The sequence below is a fragment of the Mesoplodon mirus genome (assembly GCF_964341445.2).
Source record: "Mesoplodon mirus genome assembly, chromosome: 2".
Classification (NCBI taxonomy): Eukaryota; Metazoa; Chordata; class Mammalia; order Artiodactyla; family Ziphiidae; genus Mesoplodon; species Mesoplodon mirus.
The window spans coordinates 175,063,906-175,083,400 of NC_138977.1; the positions used below are offsets into that span (position 1 = coordinate 175,063,906).

At 36.2% G+C, this 19,495-nt stretch overlaps 1 protein-coding gene across 1 annotated transcript in view; it reads right to left on the bottom strand.

Annotated features, from left to right (window-relative positions):
- The window catches only part of DHX15 (DEAH-box helicase 15), a 52,215-nt gene that overhangs the window by 14,306 nt on the left and 18,414 nt on the right, over positions 1–19,495 (bottom strand). The window contains exons 4-6 of the mRNA XM_082603876.1: positions 13,531–13,690; positions 11,734–11,952; positions 7,457–7,624 (exon numbers count right to left, since the gene is read on the bottom strand). Of these exons, the coding sequence (XP_082460002.1) occupies positions 7,457–7,624; positions 11,734–11,952; positions 13,531–13,690 (547 nt within the window). The remainder of the gene's footprint in view (positions 1–7,456; positions 7,625–11,733; positions 11,953–13,530; positions 13,691–19,495) is intronic.

Consider the following 19,495-nt stretch of genomic DNA (forward strand, 5'->3'; position numbering starts at 1 on the left):
AAGAATTTGCAGATCATAACAGAACGTAGATGTTTTGTAAAGTGTATAGTCTCAAAGGGGGTGTCACTGCATACAAGGAAACTGTTAATCATTTCAACTTTTTATTGACAGGGAATAATGTTTAAAGCATTTACATACTAACATGATAGCTTGTTTTTTGACATGGGTGTTTTACTGTATTTTAAACAGGTTTTAGAAGATTAGGGGCTTGAGAATGACATGTTACATAGTTTTTCTTTTTAAACAATGGGAAAATGGGATCCTCATTATTATTTTCCCCAAAACATCTGATTTTGGGAACAGATTGCTGCCATTAAGTAGGAAATATGTGTATATGCAAGCAGCTGACACAGAAGATAAATCAGTGTCTGCTCTTAAAAGCTTTTACAGTTTGTAAAGAAACATTAGAGGTGGAGAGGAAGTGTAATGACATCAAAAATGCACTGTAAGGGCTTCCCTGGTGGCGCAGTGGTTGAGAGTCTGCCTGCCAATGCAGGGGACATGGGTTTGTGCCCCGGTCCGGGAAGATCCCACATGCCGCGGAGCGGCTAAGCCCGTGAGCCATGGCCACTGAGCCTGTGCGTCTGGAGCCTGTGCTCCGCAACGGGAGAGGCCACAATAGTGAGAGGCCCGCGTATCGCAAAAAAAAAAAAAAAAAAAAAAAAAAAAAAAAAATGTGCTGTAAGATTTTTAAAGTGTTTATTTCCAAAGTGAAGACAAGGAAAACTTACTGAGAAAATGGCATTTAGGAGAGTTGTGGAAGGTAAGGTGGGATCTACCCACAAGAGGGAAGGGAAGAGCACTAGAAATAGAAGGTTCGGCTTAAACGAGACAGCATGTGGACAAGGCTGCCCATAGGCACATGTAAGAAAGGACTCACACTGCCAGGAAATCTTGGAGGTTTAAGATTACTAGAATGCCGCGGAGCAACTAAGCCTGTGTGCCACAGCCACTGAGCCTGCACTCTAGAGCCTGCGAGCCAAAACTACTGAAGCCCATGCGCCTAGAGCCCATGCTCTTCAACGAGAAGCCACCGCAATGAGAAGCCCGAGCACCATAACAAAGAGTAGCCCCCGCTCGCCGCAACCAGAGAAAGAAAGCCTGCGCACAGCAACGAAGGCCCAACACAGCCAAAAATAAATAAATAAATTTATATATATTTAAAAAAGATTACTAGAGCATCACTAACAGGATAATATTCTAGAATCACTTACATGTCTAAGACCAAAACGCTCCCTTTGTGCATTGGTCAGTTGAAAAGACTGCTAACTAGCAAATGGACAATAAACCGTAAGTGGTTTGATGCTAATGAAATATATTTTCCAGAACATTTCGAAGACACGAACATTCAATAATTAGAGCTGAAGCAAGCATAAACAAGGTTAACAGGTGAACTTGAATAAATATAACCCGAGTTTATTTAATATTCTTCTACAAAGTCAGTGTGTTGTAGTGGAAGGAGCAGGGGTAGGTGGCAAAGCCAGGAATCAAACCTAAATAGCTAAGTAAGAGTGGAGAGGTTTTAACACCCCCAAGCTTTAATTTCCTTTTATAACTCTTGTATACTAGTCTAGCTGAGACAGAATTTTAAGATATAAACTTAGATAATGAATGTGGAAAGCCCTTATAAATTATACAGAATCACAAACTACATGCCTGTGATTACATAAGAGATCTTGTGGTTTTCTGTTATTCTGGGGTGAAAATGGTTGCCATTATGATGTTGTACTTCTAGATAGATGTTTAAAACATATTTTGGGGGGGGGGGTGCTTCCCTGGTGACGCAGAGGTTGAGAGTCTGCCTGCTGATGCAGGGGACACGGGTTCGTGCCCCGGTCCGGGAAGATCCCACACACTGTGGAGCGGATGGGCCCGTGAGCCATGGCCGCTGAGCCTGCGTGGCTGGAGCCTGTGCTCCGCAACAGGAGAGGCCACAACAGTGAGAGGCCCGCATACCGAAAAAACAAACAAATGAACAAACAAAAAAACATATTTTGGGGGAAAAAAACCATTTCACATATTTCTAATACAACAAAATATACTCAGTGTAATAAAAATGTATTGATGTGATTAACCCTTTGAGTTATTTAAAAACAATTTTTGTCCACCAAATAATTTCACTTGGTGTTCATGTGTTTTCTCTGGGTATGTGTGTGACAAATCATACACCACCTTATAAGGTGGTGTGGATGTGTGATTTCACAAGTGTTTAAGAATCAGGTGATTACACCAACTTTGGCAAGCTCCGTGTCATTACTGATGATAAAGTCAACTGCCATCCAAAAGTCACACTCTGAAATACAAGCATAAAAAGACCTAGAGAAGCATGGTCTTTAGACTTCTACCAAAGATTTAAAAAGTAAATTGGTTAAAAAGCTTTAAGGTGATAAAAAAAAATTTTTGAGTAGGACCTACCTACCCTATGAGAGGTGGGTTTTTGGACAAATACGGGGAACACTCATATAACAAACTGTACAACTCTGAGGGAGGTATTTCTACTGACTCTACCACTAGAGCTGGATAAATAATACTAACTAAAGCTAAATAAAATATACACACCCACAGATTACAAAAGAACAGAGAAATAAATGAGACGATAAAAGTTATCTAGCTGTCTTGGAACCTTAGCAGTGGGGTGAATGAGGCAAGCCCTAAGTATGTTCTAGATGTGTTAAGTGGCACATGATCTAATTAGGAAGTGGTCATAACACGGTGATACTGAATTTGTCAAGGGACTTACATATTACCAACAGGAATATATATGTTACAAGCTTTCTAGACTGTAGCTTGGCAATAAGTGTTCAAAGAGTCTTAAAGAGTGTTCAAACCTCACTTGCAAAGGAATTATTTCAGGTAAATAACCCCATATATAGAATAAACACTATGACAAAAAGTCTGGCGATGCCAATTCTAATCTTTTTATATTATACGTGTTAAGAATAAACTCTCAGCTAGATTTATCCCTTTCTTCCTCAATAATCTGCCTTCTAATGGAATCCACATTGATTTATTTCAATAATTCCATTTCAAAGTACTTGAGTTGCTCTCCTTGAATTCTATTTGGACATGGTAATGCATTTAGCTTAAACAAATTTGGATTTTTAGTCCCTAGGGAACTCGGTGGGGTCTCCAATTCAGTGAGGACATTAGCTTGTATATAAATGTCCCAGCAGCACCACACTAAGTTATCTTCAGATAGTGTATTATTAAGCCTCTCTTTAAAACTATAGAGCCATCTCCACAAGGGCCATTTCTCTTTTTTACTGAGCAATGTATGCTCTGAGCATACACTGTTAATTAGTAAACTCTAAGATAAGCTACAGAAAAATCAGCTATTTGTATGGACAAAATTAATGAAAACTAAATAAAAACAAAAATAGTTGCTGGATTTTTAATAACACCAAATCTATATAAAACAGCAGCTATAAGTCTTAGTCAAAAAATGCATACGAGTGACTTACTGATGAGTAAACTTTCATGCATGTACAAAACCACTGTAGCTTTAGCTTAAAGTCAAATATTTGAACAAATGTCAAGCATGATCAAAACAGGTAAAAGTCTCCACCCTCACATAAATTTATGAATTGTGTTCTCAACCTTTCTTTTAAAACAATATATATATTTATTTATTTATTTTTGGCTGTGTTGGGTCTTCATTGCTGCGCGTGGGCTTTTCTCTAGTTGCAGCAAGTGGGGGCTACTCTCGTTGTGGTGCACAGGCTTCTCATTGTGGCGGCTTCTCTTGTTGTGGTGCATGGGCTCTAGGCACGTGGGCTTCAGTAGTTGTGGCTCGCGGGCTCTAGAGCGCAGACTCAGTAATTGTGGCGCATGAGCTTAGTTGCTCCGCAGCATGTGGGATCTTCCCGGAACAGGGCTTGAACCTGTGTCCCCTGCATTGGCAGGCGGATTCTTAACCACTGCGCCACCGGGGAAGCCGCCAACCTTTCTTGATTAAAAACTTGAAAGTTTACCATTGGTGCTATGTTACAAGTCCACATAAAAAGAACTCAGTAACTATTTGTAAAAGGAATACTAGTTAAGTACCCAGTGCCCATAAAAGATTACATTTAATATAGCCTACATTTGAAAACTTTGGTACCAAAAAGCTGTTTTGTTATTAGTTTTACCACAATCCTATTAGGAACCCTATTTTGCATAAATTAATACAATGAGTAAGATAACAAATAAGGTACTACCTTACAAAAAGTGCTTGAATATACAGTAATTTAACAAAAACATGAATCAAATAGTATTTTGTTTCACAATGGAAGCAGACTGTAAACCCCTAAATGTTCCTATGTAATTTTATTTATTTATTTATTTATTTATTTATTTTTGTGCTTTGTCACACTCTTTATTTTTTTTTAAATTGGAGTATGGTTGATTTACAACACTGAGTTACTTTCTGCTGTACAGTTTACATATACATATATCCACTCTTTTTTAGATTCTTTTCCCATACAGATCATTAGAGAGTATTAAGTAGAGTTCCCTGTGCTATACAGTAGGTCCTTATTAGTTATCTATTTTATATATAATAGTGTGTATATGTCAATTCCAATCTCCCAATTTATCCCTCCCTGTAATTTTAAATGAACTGTGAGTATCAGTCAGTGATAGCACTCTTGAATAAAGTCCCATTCTAGTAACTGGCACAGTTATGTTTAATTAATGAATTCATGACAAAAGAATCAAGCCTTGGCCTCTAGTTCTTTATTTTATAATATAAATAGGATTATTACCAAAGTTGTAGCATTTAAAAAAGAGAACAGGAAAATAGCAACTGAATACCAGTTCTTACTGGTATTCAGTATCTGGTATCCACCCACATTCCCTCATGTAACCTGTGTGCATCTTAATTCTTACCCTTCTTCTTTTCCCAATCCCACCAATCCCTTCTTCTATTCTAATTGAACCTGCCAAGCCCTGGGTCTGATGGTCACTTGCTCATCTCGCCTGCCAGTCACTGCTTGGCCTTAGTGCATTTCAACAGTCTCAGGTTTTCAGCTGGCACTCCCACCTTCCCTGACCAGCTTCAAAATACATGATTTGTTGAGTGAATCCTCCTCTATAAATTTCTATAAAAATTGTTCACTTTCCCTTAAACATGCTGGGCTTCAATGTGCCTTTCCTCATAAAGAATAATGCACCAATTGCCAAGGGAAGTCCTCCCTCCCCTGGGATCATCCAGGGAGGCCATGACAGCACTCTTCTCAACCTCTAAGATGAAGCTGACTCACGCCAGGAGATAACATGATTTCCCAACAAGAGATCCTACAGCTTCAGCTGAATGAAACATCATTAGTGGATGATGAAATAGCACTGTGTCCCTTAGTTTTGATTCTGAATTAAAAGGCTGAGATGGGATCCCAAGGTGAGCCCAAGCCCTGGGAACTCCAATGGCCTCCCCTCAACATCTGTGGCCATCACACATATATCCAACTGCTGCTGAATCACTCTTTTCAGAAAGACAAAATTCTCCTAAATATCCTAGGATTTACAAGAACATGAAAAGCAATAGTTTTAAAAAACCAAACAACTCATTCTATTCCATGGGCTTTGGTTGTAGAGTCTACAAAATGTACCATGTACTGGACTGACACCAGACTGAACCTAAACTTCCAATATACTAGTATTAACGGAGCAAAGAGCTCAGATATGAAGTTTTAATGTGTGCGCCCAATAGTTCTCAAAGTAACTCAAAATGGAATGAAGAGAACTACATGAAAAGACAAACATGGCAAATCTTGCTGTAAGCCAATTTTACTCAAAGATAAATAAAAACACCATTTTAAAATTAAAACGAATGCAGATACACAAAGTGTATGATTTCAAGAAAAAATTAAATCACCTGCCTGGAGGATGTACTAACTCCTCTTTACTATAGAAAATGTTTACAAAACAGCTACTTTTATATACATCCACTGACAAAGAGTGAAGTTAAAAACTCCACAGAGAATGAGTACTTTTCAGTCAACAAATCAACTTCAAAATTATGTACTAAAGTTATCACTTAAAACTGTCCCCCGAAGTTCTGAATGAACATAAACAGAAAATATTTTAAAACATATTCTAGAGACAGCACTATGACAAAAATAATTGTAATGTTGAACATAATGAAGCTATGATCAGACTATTTTTTTAAAAGTCATATTCACTACTCTTGTTGATCTATGAAAAACTCAAAACCTAATATTTTCCCCTATCAATCTCCTGTTAACTTATATAACACTACGCTGGTGTTGCCTATCTTTTCAGTAAGTTCTTTCCATTTGAAAAATGTATCTGGTTCATTTAACTTTTACACAGCCATGTGAAGAGATAATTAACCATGATACATTTAAATATCTTTATAATTTGTAATTTTCCAACAATCATCAAAAATGTTGGGAAAAAAGATCGAAAAAATACAGCAAAAAAAAATTGTGCATCTGTTAGGCTAGAATACAGACATAAGAAAGCAATAAATTCCAAATCTGACTGACAAGCAAGTCATAAGTGAGTAATATTTCCTAAGACTTTTCTACATGAATAAACTCAAGAAATGTGTAACAGTTGCCACGAGGGCCTAGACTGTTCTAGATACCCTGTATACAATAAGCTTAATCCCTGACAATCATCTCCCCAAGGTGATGAAGGTAATCAACTATACCCACTTTAAAATATGCAAACTTTAAAACCAGATCAAGAATCATACCAAAATTCACATGCAGCTTATTATATAGCCTAATAAATGGCTGGGCTTTTTAGAAGCCAAGTTGACTCTAGTGGTTTTCCAACCTTTTCAAACAATGCAATCTTATTTTCAAAGGAACTAACAGAATCTCCATCTCTTAAAAAATAAAAGCATAGCTGCCTGTATCAAACTCAGATCTCCTTCCTATACACTCCCCCCAACACAGCGCACCCAGAAACAAGGCTGGAATATCCCTGGCTCCCTTCCTGTGCCAGGCAGATATCCACACCAAAAGGATCCACAGTTCCTGCCCTCAAGAAATCCAAATATTTACGCAGTGTGATTAGTGTTGCTGTTATTAGAGATCTGTGCAGTCAACACTTCATACCTACAGACATGACATTTGGTTAGGTCTTGACAAAAATTCTAGGCAGAAGCCAAGGCACTGAAGAAAAAACTACTTAGTTTTTGCCAAGTGATTTAATGGGGAGGAAGACATTTGGCTGTCTTCCTCACCCCAATCAACCTTCCATTTGCTAAGGAGGAACTTCTGGGGAGAGAGGGAAGCAGTATCTGCTCTTACTCTAAGGTCAAAAGATGCAAAACTCTACTCAAATACATTTCTTTCTATTTACTTTGGAAATACAGGTAACTTTGTAGCATACAATTCAGATGACAATCACCCATAACTTACTCCTTTGTAATTCAATATAGTTTGATATCTCACACACAAATCTTTCCGCATTAATGCAATGTTTATAGAGAACATTTCAATGCTACCTTTCTTCCAATTGCTCCGTTCTGCTTTTTTGGAGGCGGAGGCTCAAAAATGCGTTGCTGCTGCTGAGGTGGGAGTGTAGAGTACAGTGGAATGATTTTAATGTCACCAACTTCAGGGCCCAAGTCATCAACCTCACGCTTTATTCTCTTACAGGCTTCATCAATTTCCTACAAAAGTTTGAGTTTGAAAATAAAATGAATACACACTGAAACATTTTAAGTATTTATCATAATCCTAGTTCTATGCCGCTTATTTTCATTTTAGTAATCAAAATTAATTTAGCAAATTTCACTGGGATTTCCAAAAATAATCCAAGAAACTGATTTCTGTAGTCAAATAAACACAAAATTGCCTTATTGGCATTCCACACCCTTTTTTCTTAAGACTCGATATCCTAATTAATTCTCAACAAACTGTACTAAAATTGAAATTTCTCACCCAGGAATATTTAACTGCACTCATAACCTTTTCAATTTTCACAATCTAAAAGAAATTGATGTGCTAGATATTTTAAACAAGCCAATTAGGCTTTAATGTCACGTATCACTAATGCAATTATATGGAAGATTTGCTTCATTGTGCTTAATGAGAACACACACCTCTACAGTATCAACATAGATATTTAAGAACTAGGTTAACCCAAATATCTTAGGGCCTCTTCAAAAATTTCCCTACTACAGAAAACGATTCCAATACATTTGCATTCAAACCCAGTTTTAAAGAGAGGACACACAATGGATACTGAGAGTGTGTGAGCGACAGGTAGATGGAAGGCTCTAGAGGATGGCAAAGGGACTTGAAAATGGGAAGGGAGCCAATTTTAAATTTTACAGAAGCTTTGATTTAGTTAAACTCAGAAGTATGCTAAATGATTTGGCAGTTTGTCCAATAATCTCAACCAGAAGTTACCCTTATTGACAAATTATCTTTTATTCAATAGACAGAATGATTTTTAAACATTTATCAGGTTAATTTATTGTATATTATAATCAAGCTAGAATAATTTTCCTTGAAATGATTGTAAATCAAAGTGCAACTGTTTCCATGTTAAAGAATACAAAGATTTTGGATACTTAAGAACAACAAAAAAAAGGTTTTTTTTCATCAATTTCAAACATACCAGTTTTCTTGAATAACAGATAAGGTCTTGAAAATTTTGACACAGAAAATTACTACTAAGTATTTGATGTAATAGTTTCCTTTGAGATCTAAAGTTTCCAAACGAAAATGAAAGTTTGCTATTCACTGAAAAAAATATAACAAATGAAACAAATATTTTTACCAAAAAAACTGCTTTCAAATGCTGTACCTAGATTAGAATGCCCCCTGCTGGTATACAAATACAAAATTAGACCTCTTCCCCACCCCCGCAAAAAAAAACTGAATGTAAATCCAAAACTAGATTTTATATACTACATATCTTATAGGAAAACTGCCACCAGTATTTTCAATTTTGTTAATTCTATAATATATTCGACTGGAAAATAAATGGTCCGAACCCACCAAATCCCAGATTTTATATAGAAAATTAAAAGTGCCCCAAATCATGCATTTGCAGACTCCAGAAATTTTAACAAGATTATTTTACTTGGAAGTACTGAAAGTATTTGCTAAGCATGTATGGAGCTAAAACAAAATCACTATTGCACGGGATATAAAGACTACTCTAAAGAGAAGAGGGGAACAAAAATGCCACACCATTTATGTTTTTATATGAAGTTCTAAACACTATGCTTTTAAACTCGGCAACAAAATTTTCCCTAAATTTAACCAAACTTCCAGAGTCAACACTGTCAGTTCTGAAGACCACAAAGCTTATTAACATTCATCAGCACAATGCAACCTTCTGCTTAGTCATGGATTGAGAACTGAGACAAAAGTTTAAGAGTTTCTGAATTCAGGAAAGACTTTCAGCTCCAAAAGCATCAATATGTATGTTAGTAAATTAATTTAGACCCTACTAATTTAATGAATCTCAACTCCTGAATGTGGAAAAGACTCAGTGAAATTAAAGATAAAAGAATGTACTGCTTAAAGAATGAAGGTTTCAACAACTTTAAGCATCTACAATTGATATGTCAATTATAATCATTCTTATCTAATTCAGTAGCACAGCTCCTCTAAGGAGTTCTTCTAGGAACACTTGATTTAATGGATTAACAAAAAAATAATACACATTCTAGAATTCACATGTTTTCCAACCTTTCATCAATTAAAAACTGGTCTCTCCCCTCCCAAATTAACTCAAGGGACTATAGAAACACAACTGTTTATGTGGTCAAAATGGTAACATGGTCATCATTTTTAAATGTCAAGATAGCTAAAATTTATGGATGCTATTCAAATTTATGGAGACAGGAGTACTGATTTCCCAGAATCTACCACTGAACTGACCAAGTAAAAATAACAGGTTCATAGACATGACGAATAGTAGTATTGCTACCTTCTCCTTAAAGGTCTTTACATTCTTCAAGACTTCATTAGTCTTCTAAAGGAAACTTTAAAATGCAACAGGACACAGGTAAACCTAGTTCAATTACAGTAATACTTTACTGAAAGATACATACATTTGAAAACCTTGGGGCTTATTCCTTTCCTTTCCCCAGCTGTGGGGTAGCTGCCAAAGTATCAACCACAGAAATCTAACTCATAGAAAAGCATCTCAGGTCGTCTCCATAAGGCCACCTGATATTTTTGAATAGAATTCTAATATGCTTGTCTATCTGAACATAATGACTATTTTGAATAGCCGTTAAAAAAACATGCTATGCACTTTGGAGGAAGTGAGAAACTATAGAGACCATACACAAAAGAACAAAATGAATACAACAGCCTCAACGTTGCATTATAGGATAAACACTGTTTACATGCTATCTAAAAAGCATTTGGTACTCTTGCTTACAAAATATATATAAAAATTCTTCCATTCAAAATGCATACAAAGGAAGACTAATACGTACAGAGATCTGTAAAACTGAATTTGCAACCCACCTTTCTTCCCAAAAGAACAAGTATGATTCTCTACTGCGAATGATTTTGCACCCCCAGAGGACATGTGGCAATGTCTACAGACTGGGGGAGTGTAACTGCATCTAATGCGTAAAGGCCAGAGACACTAAGAAACATCCTACAATGCATGGGGTACCCACAGCAAAGAATTAATCAACCTACAACATAAACAGTGCTATGGTCGAAAAACCCTGCTCTACAGAAAAGAAACTATGGCCAATGGGACAGAAATAATAAATCATATGGAAAAATACTGAAAAAATGCAAGGATAAAAAAATTACTCAACATTTATAGCTCTTAATGCAACAGCATTTGATCAAATATTATATATCAAGCATCCCTGCAGACTGAACGCAAATAACATAGTTCACATTCTAGTGGAGGTGAGTGAACAGCACAGATACAGAACATTTCCAGATATGAAGCAAGTTGTAATGGAATAGCACTGCTCTAGAACCTTGCTAGGAATAGAATCTCAGGCCCTACCTGACCTACTGAATCAGAATCTACAAGTTTTCTAAGTGATCAGCACATGTATTAGTTTGAGAAGCAAGTTCTAGAAAATCCACAAAGCCTACTATAGCAAATGACAAGCTTTAAGAAAACCTCTAGAAAAAGGCTTTCTAAAACTATTTTATCCAGACAGCTTTCACTGAGCTTATTTAGCCATCAAGAATTTTTCAGCACACCTGTAAACATCCTGTTGGATATGAGTTTAGAAAATGCTGCATCTGATAATAAAATTCCTATCTTAAAAATGATGTAAATTCTAACTAAGGAATTTCAGTGATTCCTTCCAATCCTCAGTAAACACATGCAAGAAGACAAAAACAAAACACACACATTTGTTTTGATAGTAGATGGGCACTTGAGTTACCTGAGTTCACTTACAAACTAAATTACTGACTATAATAACCAGATTTCACATTACCTGTGATTCAAATTCATACCTCAGCAAAACTGCAAATTAACACAACACTACTCACCACCCAGGTCTCTGCAAAGTTGAGACTACAATTGCTAAATCTTGAAATTCTAAAAGCATTTAATATTCTTAGGGTAATTAACCAGAACACAAAGACTAATAGTATAAAAGGGTATTCCTAGAGTACACAGATAAAAAGAGTTATTTCATATATATATACAATCAGGTTGAAGAAAAACTTTAAATACTGGCATAAGAAATATATGGTTAATATATGCCAAGTTCTTAAAGTTGTCGCCTAACAGAAACAATATAAATAATGAAGCAAATAATGACAATACCTCTTGACCAGTTAAGAAAAGTAGAAGATCTCCCTCCTCCTCTTCACACATATGAATCTGGATCACGGTTCGAATTGCTGCTTCAAGATAATCTCTCTCTGGTTCGGGAGTATAAAAGATCTCAACAGGATGTGTACGCCCAGGAATAGTTAAGAGAGGACAGTTATCAAAGTAAATCTGGAATTTTCCTGCATCTAGAGTAGCGCTCATAACTATAACCTGAAAAGAAAACAGTAAATTAAGTGAAGCTGTCTTCAAAGATCCTTACGTGGTTTTAAAGTAAAAAACAGAAGAGTAATGTTTACTGCTCCAAGTATGTCAATATGCCTAAATAAATTGTGATTTAAAAAATCAAATACAGAAAAGCTATACTATAGTAAACTATTTACATTTTTAAAAAGTAGGAATAAACCTGGCATCCAATAAATAAACTAGAATACATGTTCATGAAGCAACACCTTAAAAACCAAAGTTTATATAATTACGTGTTATGTAAAAGGGATTGGTAAAAGACAACATAAATATGTAGTATGATTGCAGCTATGTTATTAAAACAAAACATGACAACCTTGCACATAGGGGAAAACAGGAAGAAAGCGCAAAAACAAAACAAAACAAAATATTTCTCCATTCTTCTAAACCATCTTTATTAAGCATATGCTCTTCAGAAAATTTTCTAAAACAGAGGCTTTCTATACTGCTGTAAAAGCCACAGTGAAAAAAGGTTGTTCAGGTACAGGGTTGCATGACCGTGTAGTCACCCTCCTTTTATTTAAATTATGACATTATATGACCCATTAAAAACGTACTTAAACAGAAGGCTCCCCCCTTAAACATTCCACTACAGAGTTCTTAATTTCTACTTTGAGTTCCTACCTAAAAATTTCAGTAGCTCATAAGGTTTAATCAATAATGACAGTACTCATGTAGTTATTCAAGTATATTCTTTAAAAGCATACATTTAATATTTATAAGCCAAATCATACTCAATATCAATTTTTCTTAAGACCCAGAATCTTTCTGCCTAGTATACAAACCCTCTGTAACACATATACTAACACACGATACTAAGTTCCAATGAATGGTACACACACACACACACACAGACAATGCAAAAGGGAAACTTCATAAACTTGGGGAGACAAAAAAGTTAGCATATTCAGTCAGTTTTAAGCCCTTATCAACAAATAACACTGGCCAGGGTCTAAGTGGTATAATGGACAGAAAAACAAACAAACATACACAAGACCCTAGGTTTAGGGAAGGCATTTCTAAGGAGTGGTTTATTCTGGGTATAGTTATTCCACTCTCCGATGTTACGAGTTATAATGAGCATGTTTGTGTTGCGACAAGGACAAAGATTTGATCCTTAATGAAGGCATTCCCTGTACTTAATAAAGTCAGGGTGAGCAGAAGGCTTAAAAACACCATTAGATCATTTAAAACAAAACAAAACAAAAAACTAGGTGGGTTAGAAACAAAAGATTTGGCTTAAAAATACATTCCTAAAATATATTACTAAAAATACATTCCTAAAAAATACATTACTAAAAATACATTACCAAAAATATTTGGCTTAAAAAGGCATTACCAAAAATACATACTTCAAGTCTAAAAGACACAGCAAGGTAAATTACAAAGAAAGGATAAACCACTACAGGTACTCTCATTGGTTGCTTCTTTTACAGGTGATTATTTTTTGTAGTCGATCAGAGTGATCATCATGTGCTCCCTGTTTTTTATATATACATACATATATAGGTATTTTTAAAGAACCAAACAAATAAATTAATTCACCTTTAAATCTGATCTCTGTCTAACAACCTCCTTCAGAACACCCATGAGAATATCTGTAGCCAATGTCCTTTCATGAGCCTCATCAAGAATTATTACACCATAACGCTCCAAGAGAGGATCATTCATAGCTTCACGAAGTAACATCCCATCAGTCATATACCTATATTGACAAAGAACATGTTAGTTAAGGTTCATTTAGTGCATTTTAAAACTAAACTTCATGACATAAATATGAAAAGCAAAGACATCAGTTAAGTCAAAATTAAACCCTTATTCAAACCAAATGTACTATTGTTTCATAATCAATTGCAAAATTAAGCTTCCAGAAAAACTTTTCAGTGAATATATCAGTTATACATTATCAAATCCTGTCAAGTGAGCCTGTAATACTGCAATGCATTGAGAAAACAAGGTAAATCTGATGATGGAATATAACAAACACATGGTTTCACACAAATGCCAAAGCAAAATTAGTCACTTAAATAAATTTCTTAAAAACAAAATAAAATTTAAAACAAATATTCAACCTGCGAATAAAACTAAGAAACCATTTTAAGTTGCTTTATCACATTACAGCACTAAAATGTTGTATTTCTTTAAAATCCTAATAACTTCCCACTTAAGCTAACAGACTCCCGGTTCAAAAGGACTAAGAGAGCACGAGTCTACCATCTTTCTTTCCCCAGCCCCATCCAATTCAATAAAATGATGGTAAAGAATCATAAAAAGGAATATATTCATGGAATGAGTAGCAGCATTAGCACTATGGAAATGCTGATAAATACATATGGAAGAGAAAAGGCAAATGGCATTAGCTGTATCAATGAAGCAAAAAGGAAAACTAGGCTTAGGGATGGCTCAAGAGAAGACAGCTAATGCGTAATTCAGGCACTCAGTAGAAGGGTGGTTTGCAGAATGGCCGTATGGGTCAGCCATCTCCTGTCCATTCTATTCTGGCTGCTACTGTCACTAACACGAAATGCTATCCTACATTTGGCACCTGGACAAATTGCAAATGCTGAAGTCACAGGTCATTCAGTTAAAATACAAATCCATGGTTTTATTTACAGAATTAAAAGCAGTATAAAAATCTGATGTCATCATTTATGACTTCACTATTCTGGCTCTATTTTTGACAAATTAGTCTAATCTAATCTTTCACACACCAACTTGATATTTTTAGCTAAGGCCATCTGTTGGAGCACCAAGTTCAGCAAAATGACAGTATACAACCCACATGAAGTCTTCTCTTTATTTTACCTGAACTTAACTGTAAATTAAGACTTTTGGCAAAGAAATCCATCTTTACTCTTTATATGCTACGTTTCTTTCTTCTTTGGTCCTATTTTAAAAAGGAAGCTACCACACTCCTGGCATCAACACAGCATTACCTGCAAGATTATTTTTTATTAAGACCATGAAGCAAAAACAGAGCCAATTAAACTATGACTCAATGCCTTAACCACAGTGCACCACGGTACATGAATCAGCTACACTATCCTCTAGATGCTCTGAAATATCTTTGATCTCTTTGAGGACGTGATGCTTTCTCCTGCCTTCAGATGTTACTACTGACATGAGCTGGGCGGTCCTTTTGCACATTATCTCAGTAGCAAAACATTCATAGAGTTTCATCTACTTGTGGATAATTTCCTTAGATTCAACAAAGCTCTTGTCTGTTGCTTTGCAAGGCAAAAAATCCGAACTGGTCACTCTTTGAACAGCAAATATCTGCTTAAATACTATCAAATTTACACTCTACTGCTCAGTTTGCAAGCCAACTCATTTCAACATGGAATCCTAGTGTAGTATTTTGAAGATACTTGAATTAACAAATGAACTCAACATATGTAGTTACAGCAATACATATTACTTATTTGAAGTGACAACTTGTACAGCTAGATCAAGTTCAAGCACTGACAACCAAACTTCCACCTGTTTATAAGACCCTCATAGACTGTAAAATGCATTCTAATTTCACATATTAAAATTGTGATTAAAAAGCCACTAAAGTATCAAACTTTCACTTGAAAACTCCTTAAAAAAAAACAAACCACCCTTTTATTTTGATCTTTTCTCATATTCCTCAAACTTAAGACGACCAAAACACTATCGAGGCATCCAAAAGGAGAGCTAACCCAAATACTCATTCTTTCATATTTTTCTAAGAGGGGAAAGGTTACAAATGGCAGTTTATAAATATTATAAATTAAATTAATGGAACTATTATTTGCCTTCTTTTATTAACAACTTGTATTACCTATTACCAAGTTAAATGGTCAACTAAACCTGAACCCTCTGACTTCCAGATTCTACGGACTCCTAATAGGTCAATATTGATTAGATCATCACCCGGTGATCCAATTCTATGAGATGTTACAGTTAATTATCTCCTGCATCACCAGCTAATATGGGAAGCTTGCTGTTTGTACAACCAGAGAGAGCTTCAGGAAAAAAGATATTTTTGAAGTTGGAAAATCTCTCAAAGATACAATCAAATTTGCTGCTTTCCCAGCGAAGAAAACTGAGTACTAGCAGTTAACTTTTCCAAGGTCTCAAAACCAGTTAAATAGCTTACTAAGACTAGGTATCAGTGTACTGATTCCCAATCCCAGGCCCCTCCTACACTAACACACTCTCCTCAAAGTCCCAGATAAATAAATAAAAAAGCTACCTGGTGATTTGCTGTACTGCTAGATGTATGAAACCCTTTGCTTAAAAAAACAAAGTAACCTGAAACAGAGCACAAAAAAGGGAGAAACAGGTAGGTACTGGTGGTCCTATTAAAACCCTAACCATTTTCTTTTAGCTAGGTCAAGTTTTACTACCTTTCATAGTAGTGATAAAATACTAACCCAGACTAAGGGGTGAGTCATAAAAATAGGAGGTCACAATAATAAATTTTAATTACATTATTTTGAAGTTTCAGTAATGGACTAGTAAACAAAAACTGCACAGGACGGCCAAACTCTACATTTTACTGGATACTCTATTCTCCACAGTGTTTTTTTTAACTGTCTTAGGACAAAGACTAGCTTAAAAAGTCATCAGCATCACCTGGGAACTGGTTAGAAATACAGAACTGGCCTCACCTCAGACCTACTTAATCAAAAATTCTGAAGGTGAGGCATAGCAATCTGTGTTCTAACAAGCTTTCGTATGATTTTGATGCTTGCTAACTTGTGGAAAGCACTAGTCTAAATTAATCAAGTTAAACAAGAGGCAGGGTATTCCCTGGTGGTCCAGTGGTTAGGACTCCAAGCTTCCAATGCAGGGGGCCCAGGTTCAATCCCCGGTTGGGGACTAAGATACCGCAAGCCGCATGGCATGGCCAAAAGAAAAAAAAAAAGTCTTTGGCACTATTAAAATAAAACTTAAAAAATGTACTGCAAACGTGTTATTTGGTTATAGTTTTCTTTACATATATTTATAATTTTTGAAACATCTCAAGTAGTCTGATTCAAAGAAAAGTCATAAAGGGAAAATAGATCCACAGAAAGGTGATAAATGCTTTGCAAATTGAACACCAGAAATTTAAAAAGTTTTTAATAATAAACTATGTATTATTCATAACTTTAATGAATGTCAACAAGTAATGCTCAAGTTATGAGTGATGAAAAACTGACTGGGGCTTCCCTGGTGGCACAGTGGTTGAGAGTCTGCCTGCCAATAAGGGGACACGGGTTCGAGCCCTGGTCCGGGAGGATCCCACATGCCATGGAGCAACTAAGCCCGTGTGCCACAACTACTGAAGCCCACATGCCCTAGAGCCTGTGCTCCACAACAAGCCACCACAATGAGAAGCCCGCGCGCCACAACAGAGTAGCCCCAACTCACCGCAACCAGAGAAAGCCCCCATGCAGGAATGAAGAAAAATACCTGACTGTATGGGTAAGCAATCCTCGGTTAACAGTGTTCTCGGGGGGTGTGGGGGGTAATAAAAGACTCGCTGCCTCAGCACCACCCCCCAATTCCAGACTGATCAAAGATGTTTAAGACAAAAACATACCAGAATACAGAATACATGGAGGATTATTTAAAACAACCTTGGCCAGGGTGTGATGTAAAATCCAATATTAAAAAGTGGTTAAACATATAAAATTCATGTTTCTGCAAGGCATGAAATGTCATAAACAAGGCAAGGAAACAAATGGCAAACTAGGCAAAAACTGCAACTCGTATCCAGAATGTCAACTGCTAAAAAAGCTCATACAACTCAGTAAGAAAAAGGCCGACCAACCACAGGACAAAGAATAGAAAGTTACCAAATTTCATCAGTTCTATAATACCGTATATTTTTCAAATTTACCTTCTCTGTGATTGGCATGCATTTTATTTTTTCCACTCATGATTTTTTAAATTGAAGTATAGTTAATTTACAATGTTGTGTTAGTTTCTGCTGTACAGCAAGGTGATTCAGTTATACATATACGTACTTTTTAAATATATATTCTTTTCCATTATGGTTTATCATTGAATATTGAATATAGTTCTCTGTGTTATACAGTAGGACCTTGTTGTTTAAAGCGTACATTTTAAAATAGCACCTTACAAACGACTGTCAACCAGGTAGCAATACTCCTGATAAGACGAAAAAAGCATCTCAGATTCCGAAAAGAAATACAAATGGCCCATAAATACATGTAAAGATGCTCAATTTCATACAAAAGAAATGCAAATTAAAACCATAATGAGATTCTATTCATTTACAATACTGACAAAGATTAAAAAAAAAAAGTTCTACAACAAAGTATTGGCAAGGACATGGAAACTGATGCTCATTTGCTCATCCCTTACTGGTCTGAGTAAATAAAATCTCTGTGAAGGGAAATCTGGCCACAGCTAATAAATGCAAACACACCCTTTGATCCAACCAGTTTCATTTTTAAGAAATTCATTTCACAGTTATACTCACCTGTACACATGCGTGAAAAAATGTGTGTACAAGATTGTAAGGGAGTACCTAGGGCAGCAACCAATTTTAATAACAAAAACTGTAAATTTGAGTGTCCATCAGAAGAATTAAACTATGCAGCCATTAAAAAGAATGAGGCGGGCTTCCCTGGTGGCGCAGTGGTTGAGAGTCCGCCTGCCGATGCAGGGGACACAGGTTCGTGCCCCGGTTCAGGAGGATCCCGCATGCCACGGAGCGGCTGGGCCCGTGAGCCATGGCTGCTGAGCCTGCGCGTCCGGAGCCTGTGCTCCGCAATGGGAGAGGCCACGACAGTGAGAGGCCCACGTACCCCCCAAAAGAGGCAATTTTATGTTTATTGTTCTACAACAGCCTCCAAGATAAATATAAATGAAATCAGCCATACGTCTTGAACCAGCCCTACTATAAACTCTGAATTAATCTGTTCTGAAAATCCTAGTTACACAGTGCTTTTCCAATACTGTTAGGGTTTTGGTTACCTTTCAAAGTATCGGCTTTATCCTGGCATGATTAAATATGCATGTAAATCAAAACTATGTTTTTAGAGGATCCAAAATTTGCCTCAGCATGACCCCAAGAAATTCTTGGTATCTGCTTCAAAGAGTATTCAGTATAAATGACAGGCACTGTTAATTCTTAGTAATTAGATTTACTGCTTCACAAATACTTACACATAACTATATGGAGAGATGAAGAATGAGGATGGAGAGGAATAACAACACATACAGTGGACATACAGTGGTTAAGAACGCATCCTTGTTGCAAGACAAACTTTGATCAAGTCCCTGCTTTCTTACTGGTGTTCAACCTTGAACAAGTTCAACTTCTCTAACACTCCATTTGAAAAATGAGAATATGGTAGCTATTGTTTAAATTAAACAAAACAATGTATATAAAACACCTAACTGCACCAACTGCCTGGCACTTGGTAAGTATTCAATACAGTAGAACTCTACACTACACTCTTAACTAACCTCCACCTAATGAATGAATCCTTGGGAAAACCACCCTTACTCTACATACTGTAGTATA